The sequence below is a fragment of the Leuresthes tenuis genome, unplaced genomic scaffold, assembly GCF_036924035.1.
Source record: "Leuresthes tenuis unplaced genomic scaffold, fLeuTen1.0.hap1 SCAF_18, whole genome shotgun sequence".
NCBI lineage: Eukaryota > Metazoa > Chordata > Actinopteri > Atheriniformes > Atherinopsidae > Leuresthes > Leuresthes tenuis.
The window spans coordinates 6,120,475-6,140,835 of NW_027325372.1; the positions used below are offsets into that span (position 1 = coordinate 6,120,475).

Here is a 20,361-nt window from a genome sequence, read left to right on the forward strand (position 1 = left end):
GCTTTTTTTTCTTTTTTGCAGTGTATGGTTTTATATCAGGGATGTCAAACTCCGGTCCTCAAGGGTTGCTGTCTTGCAGGTTTTAGATGTTTAGATGTGCTTCAACGCACCTGATTCAGATCAATGCATCATTAGCAGGCTTATGCAGAACTTAACAATCTTTCGAAGAGATCCATTTAATCTGAATCAGGTGTGTTGAAGCAGGGAAGCATCTAAAACCTGCAGGACAGCATCCCTCAAGGACTGGAGTTTGACAACCCTGGTTTAGATGATATAAATCATTCTATTGTGTTTCAGATCCATTTTATTCTATTTTGGGAGATGCGATTTTCAATTTATGAATTCAATGAATTTAGACCATTTACTGATATTTATTAGATGACTACCATGATAATATTGAGACATTTTAAAGTTAACAATCCAACTTTATGCATCCTTGCACATGAAAAAAAACAGGTCATTAATATAGTATGATTGCCCCACACTGCATGCTAAGGATTAAGAAAGATTTTTTTTTTGGTCTTGTTGTCAAAGTTTGTCCTTATATGTTTGTGCTCTTATCTGTAGTTTGAGAAGCCATGTTGGCTGTTTGACTCATTATCAGTGACTGAAATAGCAACATTGATGAATAAAGATCTGAGGAATGTTTCTCTTTCAGACAGAAAAGAATGTGGATCTATCGAGGCATGTTTACTCTGTCTTCAACATGTTGCTGTTGATGGTTACAGCATATTTCCTCATTCCTCATTGTCATTAGCAGCCACGTTGTCCAAGTGACTCAGCTGTAAGCTTTAGACTTGAGATCAAGAGCTACAAAAATGATTCGTCATTAATACTATCACCGTTGATATGTATTTGAACACATTTACACCATTCTAAATGCACTTTAATCTCACCTGTCTCAGGCTTTACTGCCTAAAACTGGTTCATTAAGGGAAAAGCCGAAGTGGAAAGACAGAGTGAATGAAATGGATCAGGTCTCCCTTACTTACTTTCGCTGAAGCTTCATTTTAGTGGAACCAGAGATGTTTTTAATTCAACACCTAGAGACCGTCAGCTGTAGTGCCCTCTATGGCACCTTTTCATCAATTTCACATCTAACACCAGATAACGATGTTCATCTTCATCAATAATCTGTGGCTATTGTAAATAAAAAATACCATCCATCAGTTTTCCAGTTATCATAAAGGAAAATACTTTTGTTTGACAGGCTTCTTTCACTGTCTTTAATATTTCTAATGTGTCTTTGATTTAGGGCTGAACCCTAATTATATATGTTTTTTGTTTTTCTTGCAACTGCTTCTATTATAATTAATGTTACAGATCAGAGGGAGGTACCTGCACAAGTCCTCAATATGTAGTATTAATGGCACGTGTTCTATGAAATTTCCCGATCTGGAGTAGATTGAATAGAATTGGATATGTAATTAAGGTCTGTTGAAAACTTAGATACAGCTACATCTGCACTGTATTGATTGCTGATAGTCTCCCCTTCTTTTACCTTTGTTCCAATTTTCTTCCATCCATCAGCGCAGAAATCATTTTTGCGTTTCCATATCCTCATCAGCTGTAGCCTCATACCGTCTGCATGGCAACCGGGTAGAAGCCTACCTACATTCACAGACAGAGAATTTCTGACAGGCTTCACATGTCAGTCTGGTTTCTAACAGTGATTGCTGAAGAGCTGCCAAACATTTTGTAAAAAAGTGTTTTCCACAGTGTGAGATTTATACACAAAATTCTCCAGTCTTTACCACAAGTCAGATGTGGAGCAAGAATTTATACTTTGATTTTAGGTACTCATCTAAGAAAGAGTAATTTCTGGTGGAGTTGATTAATTCAAATATGTGGCTTAATATCTTGCCCAGTACTTCCTGTTCGGGAAATCACAAAGTTAGGCTGGATTCAAACCAGCAACCTGGAAGACAATATGGCAGACAGACCTGAATAAACTTATTGACTTATTGACTTATTGAATAACTTTGGAACAGCGTTTCAATCTCAGACCAATTTGTATTTATTTTTAATGGACCATTTGATATGTTTAATTAAAATAAAAATGTTCACTTTTCAATCCCATTACAACTTTTCTATAATCCCATTGTCAGATCTCATTGTTGAAACATTAGAGAAACTATTATTCATTGCAATTATATTGATATTAATCTAAAGGATCTGTAAAATTTCACTCTCTAAAAGATTAAGTTGACGTCACTAGAGGCATCCTCACGCCGAGATAAAAGACAGGACATTAGCTTTTAACATGTTTCTAAATGTTGGTATACACAGAAATCCATGTATAATGGTGTGTAATTAATGTGATTATTTCAGAAATGTACGACTTTAGAGATGTCTCCTCCTCCTTCCTGCTGACAGTCAATTTGTTTGTTCAAGGGTTTAATATTTAACTCACCCACAAGCCTTTTTTTCAACCATTTGATCACGCTTGCTTTCAGATCTGTAAACACGCCGACAGGACTACCTGATACGGTTCCTTCGTAGGGAATTTTGTTAACTGTGGTCGAGCCGGTAGATAGAGCTGCTACAAATTAAGGATCTATCCAACTGTGCTTTTGCTTTGTGCATATAAGCTGTTAAAAGTCTTGCTCATCTGGATTCATTCTTAGCATCTTAGGTCTGTGATCAGTTGGATGAGCGACTGAAAAGAGATGGGACCTCGCACAACAGGTGAGAGCTGTTAAGTTTGAAGTATAAATACTGGTAACGTAAGAAAGAACTTCTCAGACTTCATGACACCTCCAACCAAATTAAGCTTCATCGCTCATCAACATCACCAGGAAGACAAAGGTTATAGCCTGAGTGCCCTTTAAATAGTTTTTTTTTGTTTTAGTTATTAAACATTTTATTTTGGGTGCATCATTTTCTGTCTCTGCAGCTTCACTTTTCAAAAAGCCTCCTATTCTAACATACGAGAGTCGCCTGATTTTATCTCTTATTCCTGCCTGTGCAGAGGCAATACAGCTGCTGCATATTTCTGCTCTGAGTGAATTAATAGTGCCTTGTTTGCTTAATTATTGTTAAAAACAATCACTTGGCTGCAACATTAACACAAACCAAACAAAGTAGCTTCTTTAGATTACTTTCAGACAAAAATGTTTTGATAGAGTTAAAAGGTTGTATTAGTTACATGGAAAGAAAACAGTGAAAAGAACATTTGTTTTGTACTGAGCTGCTTTCTTTAAAAATCACTTTTTACAACTGATTTAAAGTAAGGAAGTTGTGTTGCTTATTAATATCAGTATACAGTGGTAAGGTTGAGATTGTTTGCATTAAGAGAGAAAACTGAACGTCAGAAAGATTCTGACTTCACACTTTGAAACCTTTGCAAACGAAGGGAAACGCGTTTCCGTGAAAATATATAGAAAATATATATCTATATTGAGGAAATAGATTCTAACAACATATACATTTCAGTGAATGTCATATAAAATAAGTTAAAAAATACAAACGACTATGAATTTCCAATTTTCACAGAAAAAAAATTCACAAAATGTGAAATAATGATCAAGTCATTGATTAGCATATTAAATTTTTTTATTATTAATATAGTTTATTATTGTTTTTTATATTGTTCTTATGTGTTATGTCTTATACTTTGTGTTGTTATTCATGTACAGCACTTTTCAGCCACGGCTGTTTTTAAAGGGCTTTATAAATAAAGTTGAGTTGAGTTAAACAAATAAGCCTATTGGCCTAATTTGATGCATAAAATGACTCATATCTGGAGGAAATGTTGTTCTTATGATGAGCCAAACACCATGACATGTCTCATCAACCAACCATCAACCTTTATTATTTTACTATGATTTTAATATCTTGGTGAATCATGTTGTCTTACCTGTGTCGTACCCTCATGAAATGATGCATTTAGGTTTCTGTGTTTAAGAGATAAAATTTGGTATGTCCACTTAATATTGTGACAAGATGTTTAGAAATCTGCAGCTTCGCCACATGAAAATAGAAATCATTGCAAGGTTCACTGTAGAGTAGTCTAGTGTTAGGTTGAGCTAACCTTTGCTCATTTTCATTAGAAATGATTTTAGAGTTTACTTAAAAAGGAAGGAAATGGAAAATGGTTGGACCACTGGCAGCAAGGACAGATGCTCTCTTTTCACCAAAAGATGATGCTGAAAACCATAGATAAAGACTTTTCCTGCTCTTCTAGACCAAAATCATAGAGCACATTGTGCAGTTTCTTTAAGTTGTTCAGAAAATATATAAAAACCCAATGTTATCTTTCACAAATAGCTAGGTAGCATGGTGAGGCACATAAACTAAGTAAAAGCATAGTCACATAGTCAGTATTGAAACAGCAGCACCGCTTGACCTCACAACAAGGATATAAAGACCAATCAGAGGGACACAGAGACAGATGGGCCTCTAACCCACCCTTCCTAGCTCTCAGACACCACCCCCACCATCTCCATCACTGCAGCAGTCAACATTGTGAATGCTGTTTGTCTTTCTTATCTCAGTTATTAAAGAAAGCAACATATTTGACCAAGGTGAGCAGAAACAAAATTACTGTAATATAAATTGAGGAAGCTCAACACAGCACTTCACTTAGGTTTAGGTTTTTAGACTGTATTTCTTTCTCCCTAATGGGAACAGCTGTGATTGGAACATATACACATAAAAGACTCACTGGCCAACGCTATATTTATGCCACAAATGTAATTTTCATACGTTGACTTTGTTATCAATTAATTTGTGAATGATGACTGTTGATGTACCAGGTATACATTTGAAATTCCTCTCACTTTCCAATCAGACAGTGCTTCTAAGAATGAGAAAGCAGTCACAGGCGGAAACTGTGGCGGTCCAGCAAGACCCCGGCTGAGAAGCAGCAGTGATGGAAGCATCTACACCAGGAGAGTGGTTGGTGGTCACAACACCTCCTCCTCGATGCTCTTCAATCCCAAATCAGGTAAAGCAAAAAAAAAACTCACTGGCTGTATAAGTATTGTTTAGCAGCTTTCAGTGGAGCTTCAGTAGTTTTTTAGGTTAAAATACAATACATGTATATGTACGGATATGTAAGGGAGATGACAGCTCAGAAAAAGTTGTGTTTGATCAGTCTCATAGAGAGAGAAATAAAGGAGACAGTTGTGCATTGGTGTTCAAATGCCTCAATAAAGATTGACACTGGCTGTCTTATCTGTTTGGGTTAAATACATAAGATACAGTATATAAGAGGCATTTTGAAACCTTTTTTAATATAAAAGGAGGGTGATAAACCACACATTTCTCAGTTTATTAAACTGAAATGAATGCATGGTTTTTGTCATTATTTTTGACATATTCATCTTTGTTTTATATATAGTCCTGAAGAGACCAGTAAGCACAGAGGAGCTGCAAACACCAGGAGGCCCCTACATCAAGAAAACATTTACAGTATGTCAGCAGTTCACACTACATTTTACACACTGGAAAGCCTTTTTTTCCATAGAAAGTGAAAATCTAATTATTTTCACGATACAAACATGAAATCTATATAGATTAGTTTTTTATCGCATGTAGGTGTTTTAACACTTGCCTCTGCCTTCCCCACAGCAACAGCTTTGTACATTTGAAGGCTTTTGCAACAAATTACAGTTCTGTGTATGCTTACATGCACATGTTTCAGAACTAAAGGCTAGAATAACTTGAACAGATGTTAGGAAAGACTGACGCTTCATAAGGTTCGTGCCTTTATGAGAAGAATCCATTACAGACTATGTCTTTTTCTAAGTTGTTCTGTCCAGATAAATATCCCACCATCATCTGTGTGTTTACAGATTGAGGGGGATGCAGTGGGTTGGGGGTTTGTGATCAGGGGAAACCAGCCATGTCATATCCAGGCTGTAGAGCCATTTGGCCCAGCAGCTGCTGCAGGGATGAAGGTACAGACATCATGGAACATGAGTACAAAAAAATGCATGTTATTTTTTGTCTTATTCTTTCCAATTTGTCTGTTATTACTTCTCTATATTCCTTTCCTACAGGTTTGCCAGTTTGTGGTTTCAGTCAACGGTTTCAATGTTCTGGACCTGGACTATCGGACTGTCAGCCACCTGATTCTAACAGGACCCAGAACTGTAGTGATGGAGGTGATGGAGGAGACTGACCACTGAAGATTAAAGCAAACATGAACAGCTAGGTAGTCGAATCTAAGAATGCCATTTTTTTTAGGAAAGTCACCAATGCATGTGTTCTGTAAGAGGTATTCCAGAAATACTGAAGCAGGGGGAAACATTAGTAGAAAACACACCTTTTGTTTTTACATTGTTGTTGAACAATTGGAGGGCTTTTATATTTGGATGAGTGAGAATAAATGTTAAATCGTGCAATTTCTTTCCAAATGACAATCTACAAGTTTCAGATGGTTTATCAGTCCCCTTAAGAAGAGGAAGAAGTATGGGGGAAGTATTACATTGCTGCCCTGGGATTGACATCCGTCTGAGACATTCATTTGATTTTTCTGCTATGGTCTCACTCACAAATGGTTAGGGTGAGGACAGCACACGATTAGGATTTGATTGATCAGAAATGAATTTGTTTCCATGTAACTAAATACATGGAAAGGGTTACAAAGACATACATGTATAGGGCTCACATGTTTTCATATTCATGAACTGCCACTGCAGTAATGCCACATTGACACTACCCTAAACAAACAACAGCCTACATATATATAGCCATCTCACAATATTCGATCCTGAATTGTGACCCTGTTACATTTTGGTTAAGGTGGGCAAACTCACCTTTGAGACATTTTCTTGTGAGTGTTGACTGTGCTGAACAGCCATGGGGCTAAAATTAGCACATCATAACTCTTGAAACAATGTGTTGTGACCCTATTTTAACTCTTTAAATTGGCCACTATTCAATCCATCTGGACTGATAAGTGTTTTTAAGATTTTCCTGTTTGCTGTTTCCGTCTGATTTTTTTTGCTGTTTAAGTTTCTTTAAGATGCTCTTTTTTATTTATTCCACAGACACTACTTTCTGCTTACTTTCTCAATACTGGCAGACATCCTCCTTGTGTTGTTTTGGAACCACACCATGAAAGTGTTGACAACACTTTAACGTTTACTCTTGGCCTGTTTAAACCTGTGCCACCTTACTGCCTCATTGACTCAAATAACACAGTACTTGCAATCATAACAAGAGCATTTACACACACGTGAACACATGCATACATGATTGAAACATACATCCTTCTCAGTCCTCCTTTGATTATGTTTACCTTTCCATCCATTCCATCTGATTCCCAGAAAGGAAATGAGAAGTGTGAAGAGGTGTGAGGAAGATAAACAACTTAGCGAGGAGGCAGATTGGAACTGAAGTGCTTTGTTTTGAAGTCTTTCATTTCGTGTCTTTTATTCCTTTACCTTTTTATACCGTTATATCTGATTTTATAATATGTTTCTGTGTTTCTTTATGGATTTTTTTCATTTTTAGTATTCATAGTTTTTCTGCAGGCAGAGCTTTGCCTCCTGCAGGGTGATTCTCAGTGACTCTTTTGATTCCTCTTGAATATTTGACCCTGGTTTTCATTGAGGCAATAGAAATATTTATGTCTTGATATTGTTTCAAAATACTGGATATTGTGGATTTTATTAAGAAACTGAAATTGAATGAAAATAGACCTAATGAAAAAATATTTACAGAAAATCCAGCTATTTGGCTTACAGTGAATATTTAGTTTCTATCTTATTTTTTTATAAATTGTCTATATAATCCAATTAGATATCTTATTTAAGTTATCTCTTTCTCTCCATTATGTTATTCCTTTGAAATTGTGTGAATCTCTCTGATTGTGAACCCACTCAAGCTACATTTCTTATCTGGAATGCAAATAAATTTCTACAGTAAATAAAGGTTGATTTTACTGTTACTTTTCTCTCTATATAAGTGGTCTCCTAAGAGATTAACAGGTATTGATTAGTTTGAAGGAAAAAAGGGTTAAAGTTCACAACAAAAACAAACCCAAAACTACGGTATAAACTAGCCAAAGTCTAACATAAACTGTCAGAGCTATAAGATCGAGTGTTAGAGTTGGTGGTGCGGAGGACAGAACTGCTTCAAATCTTGGTGGTGAAATATTACATTCATTTTATACATGTCATGAAAACAGGGAGAGCTCTAAGAAAAAAAGGCTGTTTGCTGCTTTACCAGATGATGGCAGCATCTGTGCATCTGTCACAGTTTCTGAACTTTATGTGAAAGCAGTGTCTCCACCGCCCATTTCAAATGTTTAAATGGGGACTAGCATAGCATATCATGACAGATCTAAAAAGCATGATAGAGAGCAAGGATCCAATATCATTGGGCTGGGACCATACAATGGACTGTAATTCATAACATCTCCACTGTTCCTGGAAATTTCATGTGACTGTAGTTTAGTTCAAATCATCTTCTGTTTATGTGTTGATCCTATTTATTTTATGCCTTCACCCCCCAGTACCATCATCCAAAGATCATATCACACTCAAAGGAGACTGTCCTCCTCCCCAAAATGTTCATGTAGGCCATATTGACCTATGATTGTATTCAGGAAATGTGTCTTCTGGTGATCATGAGACCAACTACAATGTAAGAATAGTGGATGTGGTAGTGGACGAGTGGAAATAATGTATTTTAGGTCAAACAAGGGATGTCCACACCCAATCGTTCCATAATGGATTGAGTGAACAATTTTCTTCATAATGACATTGAATGCAGCATGCTAGAGTTGGCTACTTCACTGGAAACATATTAACCTCATCCAATTCCATGAGGTCATCTCCCATTGCTTCAATGATCATGGTGGGTTGCAACTGTTTTATTCATGCAAGGAAATTACATACTGTTTGCAAATTGAATGATGTACAAATACATCTACAATGGTTGAGAAATTCAGAAATACATATTTTGTGTCAATACGCTAAATAGCCACGTGCTAATCACCTTGTATTGGCTGCAGCTGTAGCCCTTGAGTAAAACAAGAGAGATCGTAATACTAACCACAAGTTGTCAGCATATTGACATTCATTAAAGTGACAGTGGTGCTATAAAACAACTGTATTTCAATTCTTACCATGACTGTTTTCTAACCCGAACCAAATGCTATGACAACCTAAACCCAACCAGGAAGTGACAGAAATGTTTCAGTAAGGTGTTTATTTGACTGAATGTAACCAGGAGGGGAACTGTTGAACTCAGTTCCGATGGTTGAAAGCGCTGTGTGTAATTGCACCATGCTTTCAACCATTGAAATTCTTGAGACTGATGTTTACTCTGAAGTAGGAAAGCTCATATGAGTTGTCTTTCTCTCCTGATTGAGAAGGGCAGACATGCAATATCTTCCATCCAAGAATGTTTGATTAACGATATTGGCACACCTTATAGGTATCTTACAAATATGTTGAGAAATTAGTATAAATGTCACCTTGTTGCTGAACTGTTGAACTTGGCTTTTTTTTAACAACTTTCAGTCCTTGAAAAAAAGAAAGAAAGAAAGAAAGGAAATTACAGTCATCACAGACATTCTCTTCTGTCAACAGGGGATCCTCCCAGTGATTGATGATTATCTGCAAGTTAATGAAAAAAAGTAAAAGAGGTCATGGTTAGGGTTCAAGAACATAAACCGCCGGAGCATGAAGATGAGATATTACAGTAGGTCAAGTGTTGTACACCCCAGTATGTGCTGTTTCACAACCGTGGAATGGAAATTTCCACCTTAGTTGAACCTTTTATTGCTAAAAAATTCTTACAGTGTCTCTACTTTAGAGCTTTAGTTGAGTTTTAACAGCTTCTCCGCCCTGCTAGTCCCCACAGCTTCGACTTCATGTGGTTTTCTTAAAATGCTTTAGGATGGTTCATTGCTCACTAGTCACAGATCGCACTTTCTCCAGCACCTGTGTCATAACCACACAGTCTCTGCTTGTTTCAGTCATTACCAGGTGAGTGGTTTCAACTCTCATCTTGTAGAGACACATTTTCAGCTTGATCACATGATTGTCTACATTTGTGCCTCCTCACAGACAAAAATAGAAAGTTGAGGACTGTTGTGGAGACAAACCATCACAGTCAGCAACTGAATTTATTTTAAAACCTCACGTAAGTTTTTTTTTTTACAGTACACCAGTGAAAGGTTACAAAATAACTCCATCACTTTATCACCATTACCGATTCATATAAAAGTCTCACAAGAATATGTGTAGGAGGTACATTTGTCCACATGTCCAAAGTTGTAGCACCGTCACAACAAAGGGACACCACTTATGAGATGGTAATGTTTCTTAATTGGCTGTTGTTTAATATGTTGAAGCATTTAGGAAACATAAAGCAAACCTGTAAACTTGTATTCATTCATATCTAAACTTAGCTCTGTTTTTTCCCTAACCTTGGGTCCCTTCACCCTTGTTAACTATATATATGTTGAGATTTTTTTCTAAATGGGTGGAAATCCCAATTTGAAATGGGTAATGGCGTAACATATACTCACTTCTAGTTTTTACATAATACAAAATTACAATCTGCCGTGGGAAAGTAGAAATGTAGAGATTTTGGAGATTTAAAAATGTAACAAGTTTTAAATTTTTGAGCATGTGGGACAGTTTTTCATTACGCAAAATGTGGAGACTATGATTTTAAAAGGAAGATATAATGAATATTAATTTTGCAATGATACAATAATTTAGTCACCCACATAATCTTTTTTTTAATGTAATTCCATTCCACACCAATACTTTCCACCTTTTCTGCTTTTAGCCCCTTTCTGTGCGAGTGTGACACTCATTTGCCGTTGCCTCTCCAGGGCTCCTGTAACTGGTATTTCCACTCTCCATTTCTTAATCTGTGAATACAAACTGAAACACCCCAATTTTCCACTCAAACTCTGCCGAGTCATTTGGTCACCCCAGAGTTGCCACATTTTCTGGCAGACCTGTATTGTGGACTTGTGCTTTGTGGTTTTTCTTCTGTAAACGTAGTCTCTCCCTGTTCTCCGGATTCACCCTTTTTGGCCTGCATACCCAAGTGTCACTTGCCAGATCCAATGACAACAATGAAAGCTCTGCCTTCCACAACACTTCTCCTCATCCACCACCTCTATTCCAGTAATACTAACCTGAACTTCAGGCTTTTGCAGTAAACTTTACCCCTACCCCTAACTTTTGCCATAAGTAGATTGCAATGGAAAGCACAATGCTTAAAAATTTTGAAACATTAGCAAAAGCAAACACTGAGAAACTTTCACATTCTGTCAATATGGACAAAAATCTCTGAGGAATGTTTCCAACACCTTGTTGAAAGTATGCCAAGAAGAATTAAGGCAGTTCTGAAGGCAAAAGGGGGTCCAAACTTTTGCTAGCAAGGGGCACCTAATAAGTGGCTGGTGAGTGAATATGAAAACAATACAGCATAAAATAGAAAGAACAACAAACTACCACTAAAAATCTGTCTCTGCTACAGAAAACTTTTTAAAATTGTAAACCAAATTAATTGTGTAACAAATAGAAATAAAGTCCAAAATCCCATTTTAAACCATCTTGTGATTGACATCATATTTAACAGTAATTCACAATGCTTTTTAATCTTCCTCTGGTGCTTTCTGGAAAGGTCCAGCTTTGATGCATTATTGATTTTTGCTAAATAAATTCACAGTTTTAATGATGAGGAAATGCAAATGAAAGGACAGGTGAAGGTGAAAGGAGGGTTTTTAAGCCTTGACACAGCTGAGACATCATCATGCAAATCGGGTGAGGATCTTTTTGAAGAACTGCTTTGACTTGTACTCAGGAAAGTCAAATATACCATCATTTTAAACTGGATTCTAGAAAGATTGTATTTAGATACTAATATGTTAAGCGATTTTTTAAAAAATGGCACAAAATTAAAGACTAAAATGCTTCCCAGAAAAAAAAATTAGCATAGATATTGAAGACACTGAAAATAACAGATTATTTCATTCAAGGCCTAACACTCAGATCATGACAGAAGTGCTGGCAGCTCATCATAACAGAGACTAAATCATGCATAGCACTGCGTTTACAGCTGTATAACTGCATTTCAAGAACAATTTTGGTCACTATGGCATCAACGCCAACATCAACTTGTTGTGTTGTGATTCTGGTGGACGGTTGGATAAATGAAATGTAAACAAGTGGCTTCTGTGGCAATCCAAAAGACCAGACGAGATCGTCTGATGAAGAACCCACAAAAACAACTCTAGGGTGCAGGGATTGAGGTCATGGTTGGACTGGGCAGCTTCCAGTTTGGTTTCTGACGTGAAGCAAGTTGAAAGATGCGCTAGTCCCAAACTGCCTGCTTGGTCTACTTGGTCAACTATATTATCCAATCTCATATGTCACACAACCAAAGATTACAAGACTATGGCACAAATTACACGTCATGCCTAAAATCAAAATCATCAAAGGAACAAAATTAAGTTTGGAATCTAAAATCATGTTTTTAAAAGATAGTAGTGAAAGTAACACAGTAAATTCACTTTTAGTGTTTCATTTACAGCTCATCAAAATTTAAAACAATAAAAAAAAGAAGGACTGAAAATGGCAGCCTCGGTTTTTTCACCTGTGCTGTCAGTGCTACATGTAAAGACTGTCACCATATTTGGACTGCCTCTTACTCACAAAAGCAAGTCTAGCTACAAACAAATTATGACAAATCAAAGTGAAGATACTGAAGGAAGAACACTGTCAAACATGCTGGTCAAAATTTCTCTGGTGTTTCAGAAAGTTGGTAAAACAGTTTTAACTGACTTCAACATTCAGAATATGTTGAAATCAGGTGATAGTGAATAGCTGGGTTTCACGTGACGTCACATTGCTGCATCGAGAGAGGGAAATACAGATGAAGGGCAAGAAGTGAGCTGCCGTCTGAAGAAATGTTTTGTGTGGTTTACGGTTGTTCTAATCGTTCTAACCGAGAAAAGGAAAAGTCTTTTTTAGAGTACCGAAGATAGTCGTTCAAAAAGGTGCGAAATATAAAAAGCTCACAGAACAACGCCGTAAAAAGTGGATTTTAAACCTACGGGAGGAGCAGAGACTGCTACTGCCCGTGTCTGCAGCGATCACTTCGTCAGAAGTATGTTAGCTCCCTAACTTGGTTTTTGTGGCTGCGTTTATATAGCATTAGTTTGTCGTTAAATGCTCATTTACTTAGTAATGATTATGAATTTACTGGTAGTCTAATATGGACTTCCTTGGGACTTTTTAGGCTGCCCGAGCGCTTTGGTTGACGTTGCGTTGGTAGACTGGGGTCAACCTCGGTTACCAATAACTACCCAAATCAGAGTAATCTCTTCAATGCAATAATCTTTTTTTTTTTTCTTTTTTTTTTTTTCTTCAATGCAATAATCTAAGTCTTCAGATGTATTTGGCTCGATCTCTGAGAGTGGTTTGCCATAAAACATTAAATAATGTCAGGCTAACGTCGTTAAGATGTGTTGCATATTTGTTAACATTATAGCCGCTACTGCTAGCTGCTAGCATCTCAACACATAAAACAATATAAGAACAAACTATAATCATGGTGGAGCCGTTTGGTACCGAGTTTGTGAACCCACCCACTGACAAAAAAAGTATATGCCTCCAGACTTTAATATGCGTTCATCTGCTGTTTGGTGTAGTTAGGACAGGTATGTCCACATCCAGGGCCGCTGTCCTGCAGGTTTCATATGTTTCCCTGCTTCAACACACCTGATTCAGATCAATGCATCATTAGCAGGCTGCTGCAGAACTCAACACTCTTTTGAAAATATCCATTTCATCTGAATCAGGTGTGTTTAAGCAGGGAAACATCTAAAACCTGTAGGACAGTGGCCCTCGAGGACCAACTTTGGACATCCCTGAGTTAGGATGGATGGTGTAGTGGTATGATCGCCACCTTCCATGTGGGAGACCTAAGATCAAATACCCTGCATGAATGGTACCACCTCCAGTACCCTTACCCTACATGCCTACCTGTAAGTCACTTTGGATAAAAGCAACTGCCAAATGCATAAACATGTCTGAAGGACCAGATAGTTTGTGATGTCAACAGCCTTGATATTCGTCAAATCTTTAGGTTTTGTCGAAAAGTCACTCATCTTCATGAGATAAGGGTCATGTCGAACATGTTTGTTGATTAATTGTTTGTATCTTTGTCTCAAAACTGGCTCTAAATCCGTACAATAGGACTCTGCAATTGTTTCCTCCATAGAAGTATTTTCCATTTTTACTTCCTGCCCTCCATCTGCACTCGCGCCGCCTTTGCGCATCATCATAATCACGTGACTAAAACACAGCTATTGCCACCACATCCCTTCACAGTATGTGTCTAGGCTTAAGGTTTTGGTTTAACTATTCTCTATTTAGCATTAAAATGTTTGTAGCACAGAAAAGAAGCTGCTTATTTTAGCATATTTTTGACAGAGAAGAGAAACCTACCCAACAGCTGTAGTTTGTAAAATTCATATCAATGTTACAGATAGATAGATTCTTTCCCTACTATTCGTGGCTATAGGAAAAGCCACTAAAGCAATTCAGGGTACTCAAATCTCACAGTAATTTGGGTTGAGGGATACACCATTTTAAAGCTTTGCTCTCTACTTCATGTAACCATCTCTCTCAGTGGGGTCCCACACCATCATTATGTTCTCCTCAGTCGCAATCAAGACATGTTGTGCAACTGTATCTGCAACTCTGCAGGTGAACGTGGTCATATTTTAAGTTTCAGCAGGGACAGAAATATAATTTGAGTTAATTTATGTCTTGGTTCTCCTATTTGCTGGCAGTAGAGAAGTATCCCATCACATAAGGCCTCAGCTCGGAGGGTTTCCATTGCAGATGAAGAGTGTTCACAAAAAACAGGCTTTGCTCACTCAACACAAGTTTGCTCTCAGGGAGAAATGTTGGCATGATAAATTTATCAATGTTTCCCTAAGCATAGTTGCTCTTTTGAAAAATAAAACAACACATTTTGCAAGAGGACAATTTGAAATGAGTCCTAACTTTAATAACCCTTTATCTGTAATTTGCTTCCACACCAGCTGCAGTAGGGTGTGTCAAGACTTCATTATGTTGTTGATGTGCTTTTATCAATCGAAATTTCAACTTTTTACACAGCCTTTATAAATTCTACACTCATCGTTTGGTCAAAAAAGATGAGTCAGATCAAAACTGTTCTTTCCACAGTCGCCTCGTGCACGCTCAGGACAGAGGATTGGATTGAAGAGAAGTTTGGTGCAATCTGTTGGTTACCTTAGCAAGGCTATTTTTTCAGTTGGCTTTTATGTATGAATTGGACTAATTTGGAATTTAATGAATTAGATCTGATTGGATGATGACTTTATTATAATTAATTGGATTGTAATTGACTTGAAGTGGATTGTACTTTTGAAGTGCCTTGAGATGACATTTGCTATTGAATTTAAATTATTTTATATTTTCTCTTGCTTTTACAATCAGTGATGCCAGTTGAGATTAAATTAACCTCTAGTGAGCTACGAGGGTTAGAGTTATGCAATGCATTATGCACTGCAAAATTCTTCTCAGATATTAAGCTCCTAATGACAAGACTTCATCATATCATACCGTACTTATGCTGCTATAGGCCTAGACTGCTGGGGGACCTCCCATGATGCACCTCTCCTCACTCTGCTCTCTTTACTCTCCACATAAGGCATTATAGTTGTCATTAACTTGTGTTTCTCTTTCTCAGCAGGGATCCCTGGCCTGGTGTTATGGTGCTAGTTGACCCTTCTTTCCTATCCTCTCAACCCCCAGCTGGTCGATGCACATGGACGTCATCCAGAGTGTCTCTGTGTTTTTTTTATTTCTACCTTTCTTATAATTGGTTTGAATTGTAATGTTTGTTGTGATTTTGCGCTATATAAATAAAACTGAACTGAAAACAACACATTTTGCACATGAATTCTAATTGAAATTGGAAGACCAAAAATCCATTTTCTACACCCGCTTTATCCAGTTCAGGGTCTAGGTTGGCTGGAGCTTATCTCCGACGTCATTGAGTGAGAGGCAGAGTACACCTGGACAAGTTACCGATATATTGCAGGGCCAACACAGAGACAAACACAAATGCATGCTCACACTTACTACTACGGTCAGTTTACAATCATCAATTAACCTAACATGCATTTTTTAGGACAGAACTCTGCATGCTTATTTGAACACACAAACTCCACATAGAAAGAGCCCTGCCAGGATTCAAACCAGGGCCTGGCTTGCTGTGAGCCAACAGTGCTAACTATCATATCACTGTGCAGCCCACTCAGGAAGATGCACTGTTCATTCAACCTGCGGTTTGGTAGCCATGAAAGTCAACATCTGACGGAAACACAGAATCTTACTGTTAAATATTTATGACTATGATAATGCAAGAGACTTCAGAGACCTCGATTTCTCCTGTTAAAGGCTACATGCTCAGCAAACAAACTCATAATGACTGAGGCACAGAGAGACTTAACCCTCACCTTCAGCAGACAGAGGCCCATTATTCATTCAAGGCTCTGTGCTATCTCAGAGATAAGGACACCTGCACATCCAGAGCAGAAGCTTTGTGTGGCCGTTACTCTGTTGCCATAAAGGAATTCAAACCCTTCAATAATGGTGAATGACACACTATAAATGGCGTGAAAACTACAGTGAACCAACATATAAAACAGTGGAATAAGGTCGTTTTTGGGTGTTTTGTTGTTTGTTTGTTTGTTTAGATAAAGGTGTAAAAGGGAAATTGGCTTTTAAAATTAGACATTTAAATTTTGATTTGGTAACTTTGATTCACTGATGACATGATGAACTTCAGGTAAAGCTACAGTTATTTGTTAATGTTTCCATTATTCTTCCATTTTAGATACTCACATTTTAAATTTACAACGTGTCACCTGCCCAGAACTGACAGAGGGATATTAACTTCTTACAGCATATATAGCCAGGGGTCACAGAAATACACATTATGTCCCTGCAGCCGCGCAAACGCATTTTTCTGCTGCCTCGCCTTGCATTAAACAGGGTAAAAGGAATGAATAGCTGCAGGGGTGGATGGTGAACGAAGCGGGAAACACCCATCAGTCCGCTGCAAGTCTCAACTGAGAGGAGACCTATCAGCACAGTTAAGCTGGCCGAAGAGAGCACCGGTGGAATGGGAAGAGAGGCAGCTCTGCTTTCAAATTAAAAAAAGATGTTTCACTCAGGATTTTTTTTTGTTTCTGTCAGGTTTAGTAATGAAACGTAAAATCAGTTAACTAATACAACTGTTAAGCCTAAAGCTGAATGTCATTAATCTTGGAAATAGGAACGTTACGAAACATATATGTTTTGCATAAATGATGTGTTGCATAGATATGTTGCAAAAATTCCAAAAAGCATCTTCCTTAAACAAACAACTGTTTGTACTTACATCAGTAGCTATGACTGATAGTCATGCATGGTTTATGTGGTAGTGCTGATTATTGATAATTTGTGCTCTTAAGTGATGCTTCAACATATAAGCCTTCAACATATAAGCGTTTCCACTGAACACAACTATTTGGTTTCACAACATGTAAGACGCCAGGCAAACAGTTTTAGGTGCAACCTATTTCCTGGAACCTATTACTATGAGATCCATTGTGTTGGAGGCAGGCCACCAAAAGTACTACATTAACTGTGGGGTTTTTACTTTGAAAGTTTCTACCGGTACTCCTGTGTATGACTCGGTTTAACTTGCCTCCAGGTCGACAGCGGAGTTGAGCGAGGATTCGCTTTGGGGACTACATAGCCATTCAGCTGTCCGGAGGAAAGCTGCAGAACCTGGAGACATATGATCTGAGAAGGTAAAGCTGCTCTTTTATTCACATACTGCACCAATCTGCAAAAGCAGCTCTTAGATCCGTGAAGCTTTTACTCTCCACCTCACAGCGCGCCACGCGTGGCTGTGCTGCCGGTGGCGCGACGCGCAGATCTCACCTGTGCTTGGTTCAATTGAGGAAAACTCCTGCTGCTTTTATTTAGTTTAACCAAAAAGTGGTTTGATTTCATTTAATATTTGCTATGATACATCTCAGCTTGGTGTGCGTCACAACAGAAACTGGTTTATGTTTATATCTCACCCTGTAAAATGCGTGATCCGGTAGAGACGAGACTAACGATCTTACGCGCTATAACGCACGTTAAAAAGCATGAAGCATAGCAGGGCTCCAGTTGTATAGGCTAATTAGTTAAAAGGTCATTATTGTAAATTGACAGTTTTTTGGTCATTTTTCTCAACTGAGGCAGGGCTGCTCCAACAAGACTTATAACCCTAACTCCTAACCATACGCACGGCTTGTTTAAGCCTAAACTATAAGATGTAGCCTAATAATCAGCTAATCACCTCTTGAAAATTGCCTGACATTAAAAGTTGGCAGCAGCATTACTTGTAAAAGAGTCAGGGGTCTGACTCACATCAGATGCTTGTTCTCAAGCGATTTACTTATTTTAAAAGGATAGTCTTGATTTGTATTACTACCCACTGTGCTTTATTTGTCTGATTGATTCAATTAAAAACAGAGCACTTACACGTGACAGCTGGGGTTTCTTCTGCACCTTTGCCCCCCTGAAGAAATGGGCTCCATGCTTAATGTAGCTTGAAAAACGTGCATGTAGTCGATTGCATGCCAACTCACTAAATCCATCCAGTTCTTGTCTTGGATTTTTTTCTAATAAAAAATGTGAAAACATCAATTAAGTTTTCAGGACCTTGCAAAATCCTACAGCTCACATACTTATTTAGTTGGGAAGTTTTGTAGTCTGGTCCTTACAGCTGGATTTCATAATTTTGCCACTCTTTAAGCGTCTTCAGAAGCTAATGTTTCACTGGATAAGGTTGAAATTCACACCTTATAACCCTGGAATGATTTGCAACTCAACACATTGAGGCTGAACATTTTGCATCAAACTAATACCAATGCATATGTTTCTACCTAAACAATTTTCATGAATGAGTATATCAAACATTAATTCTAGCTCTTGTTTAAATAGTTCTGTCACATTGAGTTATTTGCATGTAAATAAAAAACTGATGGCTCGAGCTTTTGAGCCATACAATTATTACTTTGACTAAAGAGTTGCTCAAATCATTTTAAGTGCACTGAAACTTAATTTTAAGCGGCAATTTACTATGTGTTGTGCTTTAAAAAGTGAAAAAGTAAAGTAAAGTAAACTACTTGTTTTAATATGTTTTTTTAAATATATTTTATTTCTTGCATTCAGTGGTTTTATTTCATATATAGGAATTTGTTCTATATTCACCTGAAGGTTTTCTATTTTTGTATGATGAATCCACTCTCTGGCGTCTTATGAAGATGCCCCTGAGAAATCAAATGCAATCCAATACAACAGCTCTGCCATGATTTTTTACTTTTATGCAGCCTCTGCATTTTTGAGATATTTTGCTTTGTGGGTTATTTAGGGGATTGTGTGCTGTTTTGCAATATTACAGACTGAATTGTGTTATGATTTCATCATAATACTTGAAAATGTGATTAGTGGATGTGCTATGAACAGTCACCTGCCATCCTCTCTTCTATCTGACACTTCTGTCTCCTGTCCATCTTGACCTCGTTCCTCTGACTCCTTTCTTTCTGTTTTTTTCCCCCATTTTTCCACCCTGTCCTCCTCCTGCAAATTTCTCCCACTCAGGTCTGCCGTGGCCTCTGATTGACTGGTATCAGGATGCACTTCTCAGTCAGACTGAGCCTCTGCCTGCTGGGCTTTGCTCTCATCACTGTGTTCCCTCATTCAGCACAAGGTCAAGGTAAGTACCTCTGTTGCCCTGTCTGCCACTCAAGGGCCAACAGGGTCAACGATGTCAAAAGGGAGTTTACCACGAAGGACCAGACTGGCTAAGCTGGGCTCTTTTCTAAAGTGCCAGGGCAAATTAAAGCCAGAAATTTAAAACATAGCATTAAACTGTGAGGACTTTCCCTAGTGGTACAGTGTAACAGTAGAGACTGAGCTACCTGATTGTTTCCTTAAGAAAGGATCACTATGGTTTTACATTATGGGGCTTTGCGAGGCATTCTGTGTCAAAATCCGAACAATTTCCTCATAGAGCCATGGTTGAAGTGGCTCTTCAACACAGTTTTATTCAGCAGTGCCATCCTGGGTCCTTGGAATTGGGGGCTAAACAGGGCTTAGTAGTACAAAGACAAACAGATCTTCCAAGGGCATCCAATTGTGGTGCCAAGCAAAAAGTTAAAGGGTTTTCTCATTTGTGGTATCAAGCAAAACAACAAAACTTAAAAAACCCAGTTTCTTCAATGACTTTGAAAAAAAAACCCAGCAGCACCAAGCAGAGTTAGAAATCCTTCACCAATTAGTGTTAGGTTAAAGA

At 37.8% G+C, this 20,361-nt stretch overlaps 2 protein-coding genes across 6 annotated transcripts in view; both read left to right on the plus strand.

Annotated features, from left to right (window-relative positions):
• Positions 1 to 2,084: 2,084 nt before the first annotated feature.
• On the plus strand, positions 2,085 to 7,867 carry LOC140275287 (DEP domain-containing mTOR-interacting protein-like). Its single transcript, XM_072370719.1, has 6 exons — positions 2,085 to 2,688; positions 4,793 to 4,948; positions 5,345 to 5,415; positions 5,799 to 5,903; positions 6,006 to 6,160; positions 6,999 to 7,867. The coding sequence occupies exons 1-5, from the start codon at positions 2,670 to 2,672 to the stop codon at positions 6,132 to 6,134; spliced, it is 480 nt and encodes a 159-aa protein (XP_072226820.1). The 5' UTR covers positions 2,085 to 2,669; the 3' UTR covers positions 6,135 to 6,160; positions 6,999 to 7,867.
• Positions 7,868 to 17,716: 9,849 nt separating this feature from the next.
• LOC140274516 (collagen alpha-1(XIV) chain-like) overlaps positions 17,717 to 20,361 on the plus strand; it is a 125,659-nt gene continuing 123,014 nt past the window's right edge. For all 5 annotated transcript variants that reach the window (XM_072369808.1, XM_072369809.1, XM_072369810.1 and 2 more), the window contains exons 1-2: positions 17,717 to 17,821; positions 19,668 to 19,782. In XM_072369808.1, the coding sequence (XP_072225909.1) occupies positions 19,701 to 19,782 (82 nt within the window). In that variant the 5' untranslated portion in view covers positions 17,717 to 17,821; positions 19,668 to 19,700. The remainder of the gene's footprint in view (positions 17,822 to 19,667; positions 19,783 to 20,361) is intronic.